Consider the following 18,710-nt stretch of genomic DNA (forward strand, 5'->3'; position numbering starts at 1 on the left):
CAGCACTGTGACCATCCCTTCAATTAGAAAATCGTCCCACGGCTGAATCTAGTTGATGATAACTGATCTACTATAAGTCGGCAAAATGACTAACATGTCAATGTAAATGATGTGGTCTCCCCCGTCATGTGTTGACTGGTCAAACCTCAACAAAGACAACAAACTTTGTTTTTACATTTTGATGAGAGACAGTTGGACAAAACAGTCAGACATGAATATGTAATCTGGACAGGATTCTACTTTATGATGTGGACTGGACTTGTTATCATTCCTAAAAGACAGTAAAGGGGATGTCAACTCAAGAGATTTCTAGGTAATTTACACCTATAGATGAAGTCAGTACATGTCATTCACTTGAAATTGTTAAATCGTTTCCGAATTCAGAGTAGAGAAAATAATGTATTATCCTAATGAGGTCACTGTTGTGCATTGCAGCAGACGGCAGGTGAATGAACAGTGTTATGCTTCATTTGATCCATATTGAGAACATATGGAGATTGTGAATTGTGATGGAGTTTGATCCTGTCACATTTAGGCTCTGCCATGTCTAGGGAAACTCTGGTGGGATTTGGCCTGTGGTAGGGTGGGAGTGCAGCGTGTAATTCTGCTCAAACCTGGCCCGGCACCCTTCTGGGTGCTATGCAGCGTTGGGTTCTCCATGCATGTTTGGTTCCTGCTACAGCCTTTCATGGAACAGATCTTGAGTTCAGGGTGAGGAATATCGTGTCTCCCCCTCCCTCATTCTCTCTCCCCCTCCTTCCCTCCCTCTCTCTCTCTCTCCCTCTCTCTCGCTCTCTCTCCCTCTCTCTTCCACTCCCTCCCTCTATCCCTCTCACCCTCTGTCCCTCCATCTCTCTCTCCCTCCCTCTCTCTCGCTCTCTCCCTCTCTCTTCCCCACCCTCCCTCCCTCTCTCCCTCTCTCCCCTCCCTCATTCTCTCTCCCCCTCCTTCCCTCCATCTCTCCCTCTCACCCTCTGTCCCTCCCTCTCTCTCTCCCTCCCTCTCTCTCGCTCTCTCTCCCTCTCTCTTCCTCTCCCTCCCTCTATCCCTCTCACCCTCTGTCCCTCCCTCTCTCTCTCCCTCCCGCTCTCTCGCTCTCTCCCTCTCTCCCTCTCTCTTCCCCACCCTCCCTCCCTCTCTCCCTCTCTCCCCTCCCTCATTCTCTCTCCCCTCCTTCCCTCCATCTCTCCCTCTCACCCTCTGTCCCTCCCTCTCCCTCCCTCTCTCCCTCTCTCTTCCCCACCCTCCCTCCCTCTCTCCCTCTCTCCCTCCCTCCCTCTATCCCTCCCTCTCTCTCGCTCTCTCCCTCCCTCTCACCCTCTGTCCCTCCCTCTCCCTCCCTCTCTCCCTCTCTCTTCCCCACCCTCCCTCCCTCTCTCCCTCTCCCCACCCTCCCTCCCTCTCTCCCTCTCTCCCCCCTCCCTCCCTCTATCCCTCTCTCCCCCTCTCTCCCCTCCCTCCCTCTCTCCCTCCCTCTCCCTCTCCCTCCCTCTCTCCCTCTCTCTTCCCCACCCTCCCTCCCTCTCTTCCTCTCTCTCCCCTCCCTCCCTCTATCCCTGTGGCTGAGTGCAGTGATTTGCTTGCACACTGAGCAGATTCATTGCGGGCTTTAGACCCACATTGTAGAACATGTTTTCTTTGACACAGCTGCTCTGTAGCTGCCTTACTTTACAATATGTGAGAGAGCTAGGCTACTCACTTTTATTCTCCATCGTCAAGGAGACATGGAGAGTAGTTCCAACAGGAGCAGTTTCAACAACATGGTGCAAGTCACAAGTAACTCATTTCTGGATGGATTAAAAAAAAGATTTCGGCAGTCATTATAAAACCAAATTGAGTAAGGAAAAAACCTGAAATAGATATCCTCAAATACTCATGTGCTCAATTTTAGAATAGGGGGTCATTTTAGCCTCATTCATGACCTGAACACGCAAATACCATCAACCTCAGGGCAGTTAGGATAATTTCTCTCCCTATCAACACCATGCTACGACAGTGAACTACAGTGTTCTTTATCTCAACAATACAGCCATATCAAATGTGACATGTAAATGCTTCTTAGAATATTCTCCATTTTGATCGTTTTGTTGTTGATTTCAACCGGTTTTACAGCACTGCTCTGAACGGTCTGATGTGACAGACAGATGTACAGAAACAAGCTGTTAGGGTTTATATTGTACAATGTACAATCCCTTTACTCCTTTGCACACTGTACTGATGTATAAAAGCCATCCTAGAATATCAAATCTAAAGTTTTAGAACTGAGCTGTGGGCAAATATAACTTTGGTCAAACATAACTGGTGGCAGTTACATGAATCAAAGGTTTATAATCAGTAATTCACATCAAGGCATGTGAATTAGGAATTATATGGATATACATTATATTGCTTTCATCTCAGCTTGCTTTTATCTTGCTTTTAACTTTGAATTAGCATTTAATGCTTAGAGAGGCATTCCCAGAGCCTCCGTGTGCCAACGTTCTGATGATGCGTGACCTGGCTGGCGATAAGCGTGCCAACTGTTCGTCTCGTTTTCATTCTGTCTGCTTTCAGCACCTGTAGCCCCTCTATCCCCCCAGGACAGATGAGGAGGCTAAAGATGGTTTAGTCTGCCTCTCTCTCTCTCTCTCTCTCTCTCTCTCTCTCTCTCTCTCTCTCTCTCTCTCTCTCTCTCTCTCCCTCTCCATCTATCAGAAGGGCACACTGCAGTCCACCACTAACCCCTCTAACTCCTCTAGCCCCCTGTCTCCTGCCTCCCTCCTGATCTCCTGCCTTTACTTGGCGGTAATCCTTCACTGTCAAGTCACTTAACTTAGACCATTCACCCAACCCTCACCCTGTGCCCTCTCACCCTGTGCCTAACTCCCCCCCCCTCTCCCTAGTGCAGGGCTGTGTGGGTTTTACAAGAGGGGTAGCCATCTTGTTTTATCATTTGCTCTCACTCCCTCTGTGACATTTGTTCTTGCCGCTGAACATGTGCAGGAGGACAATTTCTCGATTCTTCCAGGGGCAGACAGCTGCGGCGCAAATTACACTAAAGCCGTTGCTTTGGGGGGGATTAGGGTGGTGCAATGTGTGTATGTGTAAGCATGCAGGGGTCCAAAGGAGCACCCCCATGATGCCCGTTAACCCTGTGCTGCCAAATGTCCTCCTGTCCTCATGTGTAATGTACTGTACTGTTCATCACACTGCCTCTGTATAGAGAGAGCCCTGATGTATGATCACCTTGTAGGCTGCTGGTGATACTTAGATGTAGCTGTAACATATGTAGCCCACTCTCATTGTAACAAAGGATATCTGTTCCTTTCTTTTGTTAGACCTGCTGGACTCTATGTTGAAATTGGGTTGGAGCCAATTCCACTTGAATTCAGTCTGTTCGAGGGAGGAATTTAAATTAATTAATCAAATTGAAAATTGCTCACTATGAGGCTTCTTGAACATATAATAGAGATTTGTTGGATTTATATAGCACTTTTCAACCAACTGAGGTACTCCAAGCACTTTACATAGTAGGGGCAATCTGTCATCTACCTGGGTGATACATGGTGACCATGGCTGTGCCAGAATGCTCACCACACATCAGCTATAGAGGTGAGTAGTGATATATGCCAAATTAGGAATGAGATTAGGTGGCCATGATGGAGCCAGTTTGGGAATTTAGCCATGACACCACGGTTAACACCCCTAATCATGATAAATGCCATGGGATTTTAAAGTGGAACTGGCAGCGTTTTAACTACTTTGCAGATATGAAACAAACAGACAATTATAATATCAGTTAAAAATATCAAATTCCCAGTTTATGCTACAAAACCAACTTTATAAGAGGTTGTCAAAATATATTTGACTCAAAATTCCATGACGTATGCTAAGGCATTGTTGTCAGAATAGATGGATGCAGTTCAATGCATGATTAATATAATTCACCAATACATTTATTGGATGTCCAAAAATAATTGCTATCAGGTTGTAAATCACAGCTGGCCTGGTACATTCTCTGCTGCCTCCATTCAGGATGTGCTGTTTCAGTTTCAATGACTTAATATTTTGTACAAAAACTGACACATGTAATTAAGGCTGGGAATGTCAATACAGTCAAACTAGCAAGGGCAATGATCACAAGTCAGTCATAACGTGTGTGGCTAATATGATAGCGTATCTATGTATGTAGCAAACTAAAATCACAGAGCCTAAAGTTAGCTAGCTATAGCTGCTAGGAGGACGTCATGTCATTGTTGGAGTGACTGACTTTTTCCCCTCGGATCATTTTTCCGTGGCTACACAGCTAGAGATGCATGTTTCATTTGGTAAACTAGCAAGACATGTGAATCACTTTGCTAGCTAGCGAGCTATGCTGAACGACTGTTATCTCGTTAGCGTATGACTTGCGTTCGCAAATTCACTCTGGCTAGCTATACACTCTGTTTTTTATTGTCTGAGTGTGCCAGATGACAAGCATTGGTAGGCAAGCTGCAGAAGAACGAGCAGGCTATTCCCCTTCATTTATCAGTGCAATTTTGACTGCCAACTGAAAACGTTTGAGAGGCTTTATCTAATCTTCCTTCGTTAGATATTTGCTCATCTTGCTCTGGCTAGCATTAGTTGTTGATCTCGTTGTAGTTGATGTGCATATAGGGAAAGAATGCCTTTTAAGGTTGTTTGATCAATAGGACTGTAAAGTTCCCAAATATAAGAGGACTCCGATGGTATTTAGCCACATATTTGCAGGAATCCATTCAAGTGTATTTTGTGGCTTTTGCCGAATGCATTCTAATGATCTAAAGTTGCGCTGTTGCATCTGCCTATAAACAGTCCAATTCAAAGTGAATGATGGCAGGCCCTTTTGGCAAATGGCTTGTTTGCATATACAGTAGGCCTACTGTACATCTGATTGGCTATGGCTTACTGGTCTGAGTAGACTCCGGTCCTGGACGAGACACTTGTTTTTATTAGGTTTTATTTGCTGCAGTGTCTATTATTTGCCCAAACACATGACCGACTTCCCACTCTATATTGCTATAGAATTTTCACAAATGCCTTAGTGTACATAATTCCCAAACATTCTAAGAATTTATGAAAATGACCATATCTAAGTGCTCACTTGTCAGAAAATGAAAAAGTGTCATATTCTTCCTGGGGGTGTATATGAACAGATTTGAATAAGATGTCATGTTGCTAAAATGATGTCAGTTCCACTTTAATTAGGCAAGTCAATTAAGAACAAATTATTATTTACAATGATGGCCTACTGAGGACCCACTTCCAGGAAATGACCCCAACCAAGAATATGATAATTTCCTCAAAGGGTGGCACTATTATTGTCAAAAAAGTAAATAAAAAAATTACATTAAAACACAGCAAACCATTTAAAACTTTAACACAAAAAGTAACTGAGTGAGACAAGTGTGACAAGTTTTGTCCCCAAAGGCTATTTTCTGTGCTTAAGCCGAATGTCAGAGAAGGATGAGCACTTTGAAGTATGGACATGCAGCAGCAACAGGGTGCAGCCCCGCCAGGGAGATAAGCATTTGCTTTGGTCAAACTTTCGACGTGAATAATTTTACCACAGAGAATATATTGATTTCCACAGGAAGTCGTTAAACCCCCTGAAAATTGTCAGAGTAACTGGACACCGTGCGGCAGAACAGGGGATTTCTGCAGCACTGTGGGCCTCTTGTGTGTGTTAATAGTCCGCTCAATCTTCAGAATCTGTACTTCTTGCCAAGTTGGAAATATTTTATTGATAGCTTTTTGGGGGCGAGAGAGAGAGAGGTTGATGGTGTGCCAGGGGTATAAAGCGTGAATTTGTCTGATGCTGAGTTGAGTTCACTGCGCTCTTACTGACCCCTGACTATCAGAAGGGAGGAGGGGTGGTAGGCTTTGGCTCTCTAGGTTGGGGTTTCTTACCCCTCTGTGAGTGCTCTTCTGCTTCCACCAGTTTATTATGGCCAGCTTATGGTTAGTGCTTATAGATGATAGCATAAACAAAATAAATATGTCCTGTATATTATATACCTTTAAATGTGGTTTATATGGCCTTTATCAACATTAAAAAGTGTATATTGAACCCTTATCATTGATTGACTCATTTACTGCTATTGTACAGTACAGTGCAGTGCATTCGGAATGTATTCGGACCCCTTGACTTTTTCCACATTTTGTTACATTACAGCCTTGTTCTAAAATTGATTAAATAGTTTTTTCCCTTATCAATCTGCACACAATACTCCATAGTAACAAAGCAAAAACAGTTTATATTTTTATTTTATCAAATGTATTAAAAAAAACAGATATCACATTTACATAGGTATTCAGACCCTTTACTCAATACTTTGTTGAAGTACCTTTGACCACGATTACAGCCTTGAGTCTTCTTGGGTATGACGCTACAAGCTTGGCAGACCTGTATTTGGGGAGTTTGTCCCATTCTTCTCTGCAGATCTTCTCAAGCTCTGTCAGGTTGGGCACGGCGCTTCGCTGCACAGGTCTCTGCAGAGATGTTCGATCAGGTTCAAGTCCAGGCTCTGGCTGGGCCACTCAAGGACATTCAGATACTTGTCCCGAAGCCACTGCTGTTGAACCTTCGCCCCAGTCTGAGGTCCTGAATGCTCTGGAGCAGGTTTTCATCAAGGATCTCTCTGTACTTTGCTCTGTTCATATTTCCCTCAATCCTGACTAGTCTCCCAGTCCCTGCCGTTCACAGCATGATGCTGCCACCACCATGCTTCACCGTAGGGATGGTGCTTGGTTTCCTTCAGATGTGACGCTTGGCATTCAGGCCAAATAGTTCAATATTGGTTTCATTAGACCAGAGAATCTTGTTTCTCATGGTCTGAGAGTCCTTTAAGTGCCTTTTGGCAAACTCCAAGTTGGCTGTCATGTACCTTTTTACTGAGGAGTGTCTTCTGTATGGCCACTCTCATTAAGGCCTGATTGGTGGAGTGCTGCAGGGATGGTTATCCTTCTGGAAGGTTCTCCCATCTCCACAGAGGAACGCTGGTGCTCTGTCTAAGTGACCATCAGGTTCTTGGTCACCTCCCTGACCAAGGCCCTTCTCCCCTGATGGCTCAGTTTGTCTGGGCGGCCAGCTCTAGGAAGAGTCTTGGTGGGTCCAAAATTCTTCCATTTAAAAATGATGGAGGCCACTGTGTTCCTGGGGACCAATCAATTCAATCAAGTTGTAGAAACATCTCAAGGATGATCAATGGAAACACGATTCACCTTTGTATGTTACATACAAATACAAATACATTTGCAAAAGTTTCTAAAAACTTGTTTTCATTTTGTCATTATGGGGTATTGTGTGTAATCAAATGTGGAAAAAGTCAAGGGATCTGAACACTCAGAATGCACTGTATATTGGAGGACCATCCTTGCCATCTAGTTATCTCCATTTGATAACATTCAGTTAATCTGCTTTAAACATCCAGGGAGTTTTACACAGTCAGTCCAGAAGTATTTTTACAACAGTGAAACTATATCATTTGGGGTAATGTGTCTGTTAGAAGGAATCTTTGTCTTACCTATAGTGAAAACCAGAAAACCAGAGGTTAGAGGTCAAAGTGTCCATAGTTTGTGGTGGGCTAAATGGATGGACACCATGTGGCCAGATCAGCACTCTCACTGAGGCAGCATAACATCATAGAGGCTCCTGGACGGATTAAAGGGAAACTTCAGGATTTTCGCAATTAAGCCCTTTATCTACTTCTCTAGAGTCAGATGAAGCCCTTTATCTACTTCTCTAGAGTCAGATGAAGCCCTTTATCTACTTCTCTAGAGTCAGATGAAGCCTTTTATCTACTTCTCTAGAGTCAGATGAAGCCCTTTATCTACTTCTCTAGAGTCAGATGAAGCCCTTTATCTACTTCTCTAGAGTCAGATGAAGCCTTTTATCTACTTCTCTAGAGTCAGATGAAGCCTTTTATCTACTTCTCTAGAGTCAGATGAAGCCCTTTATCTACTTCTCTAGAGTCAGATGAAGCCCTTTATCTACTTCTCTAGAGTCAGATGAAGCCCTTTATCTACTTCTCTAGAGTCAGATGAAGCCCTTTATCTACTTCTCTAGAGTCAGATGAAGCCCTTTATCTACTTCTCTAGAGTCAGATGAAGCCCTTTATCTACTTCTCTAGAGTCAGATGAAGCCTTTTATCCACTTCTCTAGAGTCAGATGAAGCCCTTTATCTACTTCTCTAGAGTCAGATGAAGCCCTTTATCTACTTCTCTAGAGTCAGATGAAGCCTTTTATCTACTTCTCTAGAGTCAGATGAAGCCATTTATCTACTTCTCTAGAGTCAGATGAAGCCCTTTATCTACTTCTCTAGAGTCAGATGAAGCCCTTTATCTACTTCTCTAGAGTCAGATGAAGCCCTTTATCTACTTCTCTAGAGTCAGATGAAGCCCTTTATCTACTTCTCTAGAGTCAGATAAAGCCCTTTATCTACTTCTCTAGAGTCAGATGAACTCATGGATAACGTTTTTATCTCTGCATCCAGTATGAAGGAAATTAGAGATAGTTACGCATGCCACTGCTAACTAGCGTTACCGCAATGACTGGAAGTCTATGGTATCTACTAATATACTAGCAGTTACCATAGACTTTCAGTCATTGTGCTAACGCTAGTTAGCAATTGCACTTATGCTAGTTAGCAACTTCCTTCAAACTGCAAGCAGAGACATAACAATGTTATTCTTGAGTTTATCTGACTCTGGGGAACTAGACAAAGGGCTTCATTGCCAAAATCTCGAAGTTTCACTATCTCTTTTGACACCACACTCCTCAAAGCAAGTCCTGCAGGCTCTAGGTCTATCTTATCTTGATTATTGTCCAGTCATATGGTCAAGTGCTGCTCAGAAAGACCTAGTTAAGCTGCACAGGCTCAAAACAGAGCATCACGTCTTGCTCTTCATTGTAATCAGAGGGCTGATATAAATACTATGCATGATAGTCTCTCTTGGCTAAGAGTTGAGGAGAGACTGACTGCATCACTTCTTGTTTATATAAGAAACATTAACGTGTTGGAAATTCCAAATTGATTGCATAGTCAACTTACACACAGCTCTGACAAACACACGTACCCCACCAGACATTTCACCAGGGGTCTTTTCACAGTCTCCAGGTCCAGAACAAATTCAAGGAAACATACAGTATTATACAGAGGCATGAGTGAATGGACCTCCCTTCCATCCTATACAGAGCAAGTGAACAGCAAACCTGCTTTCAAAACAAATAAAGCAACAGCTCTCCCCCATGTGACCTATTTGTTGTGTGTATGTACTAACATGTGTCAGTACACACACACATACACACACATACACACACACACACACACATACACACACACACACACACACACACACTACATGTTAATGTTTTTTAAATGTATGGAAATTGTAAAGACTTTTATCTGTAATGTCTTTTTCATTTTTTGTCGGACTCCAGTAAGACTAGGTTTCGCCATTGGTGTCGGCAAATGGGGATCCTTTTAAATCAAATCTTCACAGAAGGAGGTCTCTACTCTACAGACCAGGATTCTCTTCTCTCTAGAAACCAGGAGACTCTTCTCTCTACAGACCAGGATTCCCTACTCTCTACAGACTAGGGGTCTCTACTCTCTACAGACCAGTATTCTCTTATCTCTACAGACCAGGATTTGCTTCTCTCTACAAACCAGGAGTCTCTTCTCTCTACAGACTAGGGGTCTCTACTCTCTACAGACCAGTATTCTCTTCTCTCTACAGACCAGGAGTCTCTTCTCTCTACAAACCAGGAGTCTCTTCTCTCTACAGACTAGGGGTCTCTACTCTCTACAGACCACGATTCTCTTCTCTCTACAGACCAGGATACTCTTCTCTCTACAGACCAGGAGTCTCTTCTCTCTACAAACCAGGAGTCTCTACTCTCTACAGAAGGAGGTCTCTACTCTCTACAGACTAGGAGTCTCTACTCTCTATAGACCACAATTCTCTTCTCTCTACAGACCAGGAGTCTCTTCTCTCTACAAACCAGGAGTCTCTACTCTCTACAATCCAGGAGTCTCTACACCCTACAGACCACGATTCTCTTCTCTCTACAAACCAGGACTCTCTACTCTCTACAAACCAGGAGACTCTAATCTCTACAGACCAGGATTCTCTTCTCTCTAAAGACCAGGATTCTCTACCAGAAGGAGGTCTCTACTCTCTACAGACTAGGGGTCTCTACTGAAGGAGATCTATACTCTCTATAGACTAGGGATCTCTACTGAAGGAGGTCTCTACTCTCTATATACTAGGGGTCTCTACTGAAGGAGGTCTCTACTCTCTATAGACTAGGAGTCTCTACAGAAGGAGGTCTCTACGCTCTATAGACTAGGGGTCTCTACAGAAGGATGTCTGTACTCTCTATAGACTAGGGAGTCTCTACAGACGGAGGTCTCTACGGTCTATAGACTATGGGTCTCTACTGAAGGAGGTCTCTACTATCTATATACTAGGGGTCTCTACAGAAGGAGGTCTCTACTCTCTATAGACTAGAGGTCTCTACTGAAGGATGTCTCTACTCTCTATAGACTAAGGGTCTCTACTGAAGGAGGTCTCTACTCTGTACAGACTAGGGGCCTCTACAGAAGGAGGTCTCTACTCTCTGTAGACTAGAGGTCTCTACAGAAGGAGGGCTCTACTCTCTATAGACTAGGTGTCTCTCCTGAAGGAGGTATCTACTCTCTGTAGACTAGAGGTCTCTACAGAAGTAGGTCTCTACTCTCTATAGACTAGGAGTCTCTACAAAAGGAGGTCTCTACTCTCTATAGACTAAGGAGTCTCTACAGAAGGAGGTATCTACTCTCTATAGACTAGGGTTCTCTACTGAATGAGGTCTCTACTCTCTAAAGACTAGGGGTCTCTACAAAAGGAGGTCTCTACTCTCTATAGACTAGGGGTCTCTACGGAAGGATGTCTCTACTCTGTATAGACTAGAGGTCTCTACAGAAGAAGGTCTCTACTCTCTGTAGACTAGAGGTCTCTACAGAAGGAGGTCTCTACTCTCTATAGACTAGGAGTCTCTACAAAAGGAGGTCTCTACACTCTATAGACTAGGGGTCTCTACTGAAGGAGGTCTCTACTCTCTACAGACTAGGGGTCTCTACATGAGGAGGTCTCTACTCTCTGTAGACTAGAGGTCTTTACAGAAGGGGGTCTCTACTCTCTATAGACTAGGGGTCTCTACTGAAGGAGGTCTCTACTCTCTATAGACAACGGGTCTCTACAGAAGGAGGTCTCTACTCTCTGTAGACTAGAGGTCTCTACAGAAGGAGGTCTCTACTCTCTATAGACTAAGGGTCTCTACTGAAGGAGGTCTCTACTCTCTATATACTAGGGGTCTCTACTGAAGGAGGTCTCTACTCTCTATATACTAGGGGTCTCTACTGAAGGAGGTCTCTGCTCTCTATATAGTAGGGGTCTTTAGAGAGGGAGGTCTCTACTCTCTAAAGACTAGGGGTCTCTACAAAAGGAGGTCTCTACTCTCTATAGACTAGGGGTCTCTACGGAGGAAGGAGGTCTCTAATCTCTAAAGACAAGAGGTCTCTACAGCAGGAGGTCTCTACTCTCTGTAGACTAGAGGTCTCTACAGAAAGAGGTGTCTACTCTGTATAGACTAGAGGCCTCTACAGAAGGAGGTCTCTACTCTCTATAGACTAGGTGTCTCTACAGAAGGAGGTCTCTACTCTCTATAGACTAGGAGTCTCTACTGAAGGAGGTCTCTACTCTCTATATAGACTAGGGGTCTCTACTGAAGGAGGTCTCTACTCTCTGTAGACTAGATGTCTCTACAGAAGGATGTCTCTACTCTATAGACTAGGGGTCTCTACAAAAGGAGGTCTCTACTCTCTATAGACTAGGGGTCTCTACGGAAGGAGGTCTCTACTCTCTACAGACTAGAGGTCTCTACAGAAGGAGGTCTCTACTCTCTGTATACTAGAGGTTTCTACAGAAGGAGGTCTCTACTCTATAGACTAAGGGTCTCTACTGAAGCAGGTCTCTACTCTCTACAGACTAGGGGTCTCTACTGAAGGAGGTCTCTGCTCTCTATAGACTAGGGGTCTCTACAAAAGGAGGTCTCTACTCTCTATAGACTAGGGGTCTCTACGGAAGGAGGTCTCTACTCTCTACAGACTAGAGGTCTCTACAGAAGGAGGTCTCTACTCTCTGTAGACTAGAGGTTTCTACAGAAGGAGGTCTCTACTCTCTATAGACTAGGGGTCTCTACTGAAGGAGGTCTCTACTCTCTATAGACTAAGGGTCTCTACTGAAGCAGGTCTCTACTCTCTACAGACTAGGGGTCTCTACTGAAGGAGATCTCTGCTCTCTATAGACTAGGGGTCTCTACAGAAGGAGGTCTCTACTCTCTATAGACTCAGCGTATCTACTGAAGGAGGTCTCTACTCTCTATAGACTAGGGGTCTCTACTGAAGGAGGTCTCTACTCTCTATAGACTATGGCTTTCTCCAGAAGGAGGTCTCTACTCTCTATAGACTAGGAGTCTCTCCAGAAGGAGGTCTCTACTCTCTATAGACTAGGAGTCTCTACAGAAGGAGGTCTCTACTCTCTATAGACTAGGGGTCTCTACAGAAGGAGGTCTCTACTCTCTACATACTAGGGGTCTCTACTGAAGGAGGTCTCTTCTCTATGTAGACTAGGTTTTTCTACTGAAGGAGGTCTCTACTCTCTATAGACTAGGGGTCTCTACAGAAGGAGGTCTCTACTCTCTATAGACTAGAGGTCTCTACTGAAGGAGGTCTCTACTCTCTATAGACTAGGGGTCTCTACTGAAGGAGGTCTCTACTCTCTATAGACTAGGGGTCTCCCCAGAAGGAGGTCTCTACTCTCTATTGACTAGGGGTCTCTACTGAAGGAGGTCTCTACTCTCTATAGACTATGGCTCTCTCCAGAAGGTGATCGGCTGACGGCTGGCATAGAGGGAGGGGGTGGAGTGTGCTGCAGTAACCGTGGCGATAGCAGGCAGAAGTGACAGCTGCAGGTGTGGACAGACACAGGGCTGGATAGAGGGAGCAACAGGCAGAACGAACGGCAACTGTTGGCCTAATGCCTGGGGATAAATAATAAACCAACTGTGAGATAAGCACTGTTCTTCAGCAGCGGGAGAAAAGGCTGTTTGAAAGGGGGGGAATGCATGACTTTTAAATCCCGGCACCCGCAGTTTGGCACAGAAGATTAGGCTCTGAAGTTTAATTAAGCAGATGTCGCCATTAATATTTCAACTTCTGAGCAACCTGATATTGGACTGCGTGGTGATGTCATATGCACAGGCATCAGTACATAAGCTGGAGAGCAAAATGGTTTCTCTGGTTGGATCAGTGTCTGCCCATCTGGAGGCATGCAGTCGGTGGACTGTGGAGAGGAACCCATTTAGAGATCATCACGATGGACTCCACCAAAGGGGGACCCTTCCGAGATCAGCCAAAGACTTATAGTAGTGTCATTGTGTCTTACCACTTTGTTTTCAATGTATCCCCACAGTGGCGTTCATGAAATAGAGTGTCATAAATACTCATGCTTGCTCAAACATGGTTTCAGAATGCAACACAGTGATGTCTAGGGTTGGGGTTAAGGTTACAGCAAACGGCTGTCCTGTCTACTATACATCCCATATCAGCACCCTCTGCTGGTGTCACTGTGGGGGTCACAGTGACAGATTCCTTGCACTGTACAGAGCTCCATGTTCAATCAGTACATGCCATCAAAATTCCATCAGCATGCAACATTCAAACTTATCATCATTTTTCTGCGGTGTCGCCGGAATATTTGAGGCTCTGTGCAGGAATATTTGAGGCTCTGTGCAGGAATATTTGAGGCTCTGTGCAGGAATATTTGAGGCTCTGTGCAGGAATATTTGAGGCTCTGTGCAGGAATATTTGAGGCTCTGTGCAGGAATATTTGAGGCTTTGTGCAGGAATATTTGAGGCTCCGTGTCGTTGTAGAGCCTTTGGGCGGCCTTCTCAGAGCCTTTTCCTGGGCTGTAATGTCAGGCATCCTGCTCTGTCAGCAGGGTAACCCTATCTACCGCAGTGTGTGTGTGTGTGTGTGTGTGTGTGTGTGTGTGTGTGTGTGTGTGTGTGTGTGTGTGTGTGTGTGTGTGTGTGTGTGTGTGTGTGTGTGTGTGTGTGTGTGTGTGTGTGTATACTGTAGCAGCACGGCCACTAGCTCCAACACATGCTGCAGTATTTTAGTATCTGTAATTACCCACGTCTCAACACCCCTCAGTTCTGGGAAGAGTGGATCCCTGCTTACGGTGGCAAACACTACAGTGAATTTACTACAAAGCTGTTAGACCTGCTCAACTCTAAGGAAGGCCTAGTCTTCTCCCCTATCCTCCAGACAGACAACTCTGCTCAACTCTCACATAGACCTAGTCTTCTCCCCTATCCTCCAGACAGACCACTCTGCTCAACTCTCACATAGACCTAGTCTTCTCCCCTATCCTCCAGCCAGACCACTCTGCTCAACTCTCACATAGACCTAGTCTTCTCCCCTATCCTCCAGCCAGACCACTCTGCTCAACTCTAACATAGACATAGTCTTCTCCCCTATCCTCCTGCCAGACCACTCTGCTCAACTCTCACATAGACCTAGTATTCTCCCCTATCCTCCTGCCCTGTGCAGTCTGGCCTTGCAACTACTACACCATTCATCTATCCAATCGTCCATCCATCCATCATCTCCACTCCCCCTGATTCCATGCACCCACGATGAAAGAGCTGCACCAGGCAGTACCCTACCACCCCCTCCACAGCAGCAGGCTACTTGGCACTAACATAAGCTGTCGTGTCTCCCTGAGGCCGGAGTGTGCCAGGCGACAGCTGCATGGATCAGGCCCCGGGGCCCGTGCCCCGCCTGCCTATTAGCCGCCTGTTAGACCCCACTGGTTGGCCCTGGCTGGTCTCTGAGGGCCAGGGCCACACGGGGCCACACGGGGCCACTCTGTTCTCCTCAATGGGAGCATTGTTCTGGGGAGCGCTGGATAAGCCCCCATATCAGAGAGCTACAAGAGTCGTGGAGCTTGATCAGATGAGCTTGATGTGATGGTTGGGTGATTGTGGGTCCATATGAAACTACTCTCTCTTGATGGCCTAAATGGACTAACTGATTTGGCTCTGGGTGTGAGGTCAATATGACATGAAATTGACATTGCTGCAGACTCACAGGGAGAAAAATACTATCATTACCTGGCTTCCCAGGTAAGGTGCATGAAGAAATATTAAGCAACTTTTGGAGAGGAGAATGGAATGTGATGAATTGCATGCTGCTGGGCCGATATTCACACAGCATCTCCAAGTAGAAGTGCTAATCTAGGCAGAGTACTCTGCACCTTTTACTGTGGAGTTGTCCAGCGTGGGCGTAGATTAGAATCCATGTAACTGGGGGTGATTTCCTCTGCTACGCTGTGCATTGGCCAAAGAGCACGGTTCTGGTTGCTGCAGTGGCCAACCTGACACTCAGGCCACTGTGAGTTACTACAGGGGTGCCACTAAACCTGACCTCTGCACAGGGACCCACAATGGCCCTGACTCCCAAAAGCACAGGACTCAAATAAGTCTTCTGAGAAAGTTAACTGGAATAATATTCTCTTTTGTTGTGGGTGGCATTTTTTCCCCCCTGTCTCATCACCCCAGAATGAACACCATGTTAGGAGAAATTAGTAGTATTTGCGTCAACTAAGTTGCAGTAACGTTACTGCTTTCCCTCTGTGTTGTGTCCCTTCCCAGAGATAAACGCCTGCGTGTTTCCTCACATGCCAGCAGAGGGAGCTCTTGTCTTGACTTCAGTCTCTACCAAGGACTACCATGGGTTGATAGGTTTAGCTCAAAGTGTCATTTTAGGAATGTACCGTTTTTGATTAGTGCCAAATGCTCCAAACCGTTATGGAGTCAAAACCCTATTCTCTATTGAAGGTCATGCATAAGACACTCTGAATATGAGAGACCATGAGATTCCTTAGGTCAGGAGAGTAGCAGCTTAGTGCTCTTCTCCTCTAATAGATTATTTGAAAGGAGATTAGTCTTAAAGTACCTCTAGTTGATGTCCCACTTGTACATCCCTTATCACTTAGCCTCACTGCAGCACTGTTTCCAAAGTTGTATCAAGACAAAAATACAAACATGCATTTTTTAAAAGATGTGTGTGTGTGCGTGCATGCGTGAGTGTGTTCACGCAGTACTGCTCCATTCCTGCTTAGCGGTGCTCCTGTACCAGAGTGCCAGAGTTGCCGGGCGGGAGCTGGCTTGGCAAGCGTGTTTTTGTTGAGTATCAGGCTCTGCTAGATGTCCCAGACAGTCCAGCACCTCCTTCGCTAAAAACAAACTGTTGGGGCTTTTATTCATCCACTGATTGGATGGACAAGAGCCTGTCTCCAGAAATCACTATAATCCTTTTAGATAAAACAAACCCCTCATCCAATCCTCCGCTTCGATCCCTCCCTCCCTCCTCCTCTCTACTCCCCTCCCTCCCTCTATCCACCCCTCCCTTCCTCCTCCCCTCCCTCCTCCCTCCCTCCCCTCCCTCCTCCTCTCTACTCCCCTCCCTCCCTCTATCCACCCCTCCCTTCCTCCTCTCTACTCCCTTCCCTCCCTCTATCCACCCCTCCCTTCCTCCTCTCTACTCCCCTCCCTCCCTCTATCCACCCCTCCCTTCCTCCTCTCTACTCCCCTCCCTCCTCCTCTCCACTCCCCTCCCTCCTCTCTACTCCCCTCCCTCCCTCTATCCACCCCTCCCTCCCTCTATCCACCCCTCCCTTCCTCTCTCTCTCCTATCCCCTTGTCGGTTGGGGTAGGGAGTTTTAATCCAAGTAGATTATGCCCTAAATTGGGTGACTGTCAGAGAAGGCAGCGTCGGCAAATCAATGGCTGCTACACGCGTCCCTCCTGCCTCTATCTGTGGATATTTTCATCTGGCCGTTGATGTTGTCAGTGTGATGGCACATCTGTCTGGTCTGGTCTCTGCGTAACCTTTTCATCTGCTCTGGGCTACCAGGGACCAGGAGGGGATCCTTCACCAGCAGGACGCATAGGAACTACAGCACTCTAGATCCATGTGAATGACCACTGCATGGTGAACTTCTGGTGAATAGTTGTTAGAATGTCTTGGTCATGGTTGATGGACAGGTCGCAGTGATCTAAATACTGCCTCTTCATTGTGTCATATTGGAGTGTTTTATAGCTTCTGATCTTCCAACACCAGAAGGCAACAGGAACAGGTTGTGGTGCTTTAGGATTGTAAAGAGGAGAGATTGACCTGTGATTTTGAGAGGATGATAAAATAAGGAGAGAAAGGGTTGGAGGATGACAGGATCCAGACACCGGATATTCACGCACACTGAGGAGAAGAGCAGTCTGGGTCACACAGTCAAAAAGAACGTCAGAGTCTTCCACTTCCTTTAGCCGACATGAGGAAACTTAACCCTAAACCCTTAGATGTTCCTCAACACTTTCCTGAGGCTTGCTGATCCTGAAGTGTGTTGTTGTTGTTTTGTTGTGTGCTGACTGAGATATTGGAGAGGAGCCATAGCCAGCGGAACCGTACGGATATCCTCCTCAGGCGACACAGTGGACCCAGGCAGGATGGGACTACGGCCCAGAGCCAGATCAGGTGGAGAAATAAACAGGCTGGGACCCAGAGGAACCCCCACAGGGTTGAGGCTGGGACCCAGAGGAACCCCCACAGGGCTGAGGCTGGGACCCAGAGGAACCCCCACAGGGCTGAGGCTGGGACCCAGAGGAACCCCCACAGGGTTGAGGCTGGGACCCAGAGGTACCCCCACAGGGCTGAGGCTGGGACCCAGAGGAACCCCCACAGGGCTGAGGCTGGGCCTGTGGATCCTGTGTTTCAGCTGGTTCTGCTTCACTGCTCACGCTCAGATGAAGATACCGCCTGAGACGTGAGTAGACCTTTAAAACTATGTAGTACTGCTCACCTCCAACAGTCTCTCCTTTAACGTTTCATATAGCCTACTGATGCTTTGTGTGTCAAATACAAATAAAATACAATGTTATTTGTCACATCCTTGGTAAACAACAGGTGTAGACTAACAGTGAAATGCTTACTTATAGGCCCTTTCCATCAAAGCAGAGAGAGAGAAATTAGAGAAATATCAAGGAATAAATCCACAATGAATAATGTTAACTTGGCTTTAGATGCGGGGTACCAGTACCAAGTTCATGTGTAGGGGTATGAGGAAATTGAGGTAGATACGGTGCATTCGGAAAGTATTCAGACCCCTTGCCTTTTTCCACATTTTGTTACGTTACAGCCTTATTCTAAAACGGATGAAATTGTCTGGGATATTGTGTGTAGATTGATGAGGATATTAAACATTTTCATCCATTTTAGAATAAGGTTGTAAGGTGACAAAATGTGGAAAAAGTCAAGGGGTCTGAATCCTTTCTGAAGGCGCTGTATGTACATATACTTCAACCCTGTAGGTAGGGGCAAAGTGACTAGGCAACAGGATAGATAGATAATAACCAGTCACAGCAGCATATGTAATGAGTCAAAAGAGTTTGTGCAAAAAAGGTCAATGCAGATAGTTTGCGTAACTATTGGTTAAATATTTAACTGACTATTTAGCAGTCTTATGACTTGGGGGTAGAAGCTGTTCAGGGTCCTGTTGGTCCCAGACTTTGTGTATCAGTATCGCTTGCTGTGCGGTAGCAGAGAGA

General features: G+C 45.6%; 1 protein-coding gene across 3 annotated transcripts in view; it reads left to right on the plus strand.

Annotated features, from left to right (window-relative positions):
- Window positions 1-16,865: 16,865 nt before the first annotated feature.
- The window catches only part of LOC112260024 (voltage-dependent calcium channel subunit alpha-2/delta-4-like), a 91,101-nt gene continuing 89,256 nt past the window's right edge, over window positions 16,866-18,710 (plus strand). For all 3 annotated transcript variants that reach the window (XM_042299199.1, XM_042299246.1, XM_042299227.1), the window contains exon 1: window positions 16,866-17,929. In XM_042299199.1, the coding sequence (XP_042155133.1) occupies window positions 17,613-17,929 (317 nt within the window). In that variant the 5' untranslated portion in view covers window positions 16,866-17,612. The remainder of the gene's footprint in view (window positions 17,930-18,710) is intronic.

Source organism: Oncorhynchus tshawytscha, linkage group LG01, assembly GCF_018296145.1.
Source record: "Oncorhynchus tshawytscha isolate Ot180627B linkage group LG01, Otsh_v2.0, whole genome shotgun sequence".
Classification (NCBI taxonomy): domain Eukaryota; kingdom Metazoa; phylum Chordata; class Actinopteri; order Salmoniformes; family Salmonidae; genus Oncorhynchus; species Oncorhynchus tshawytscha.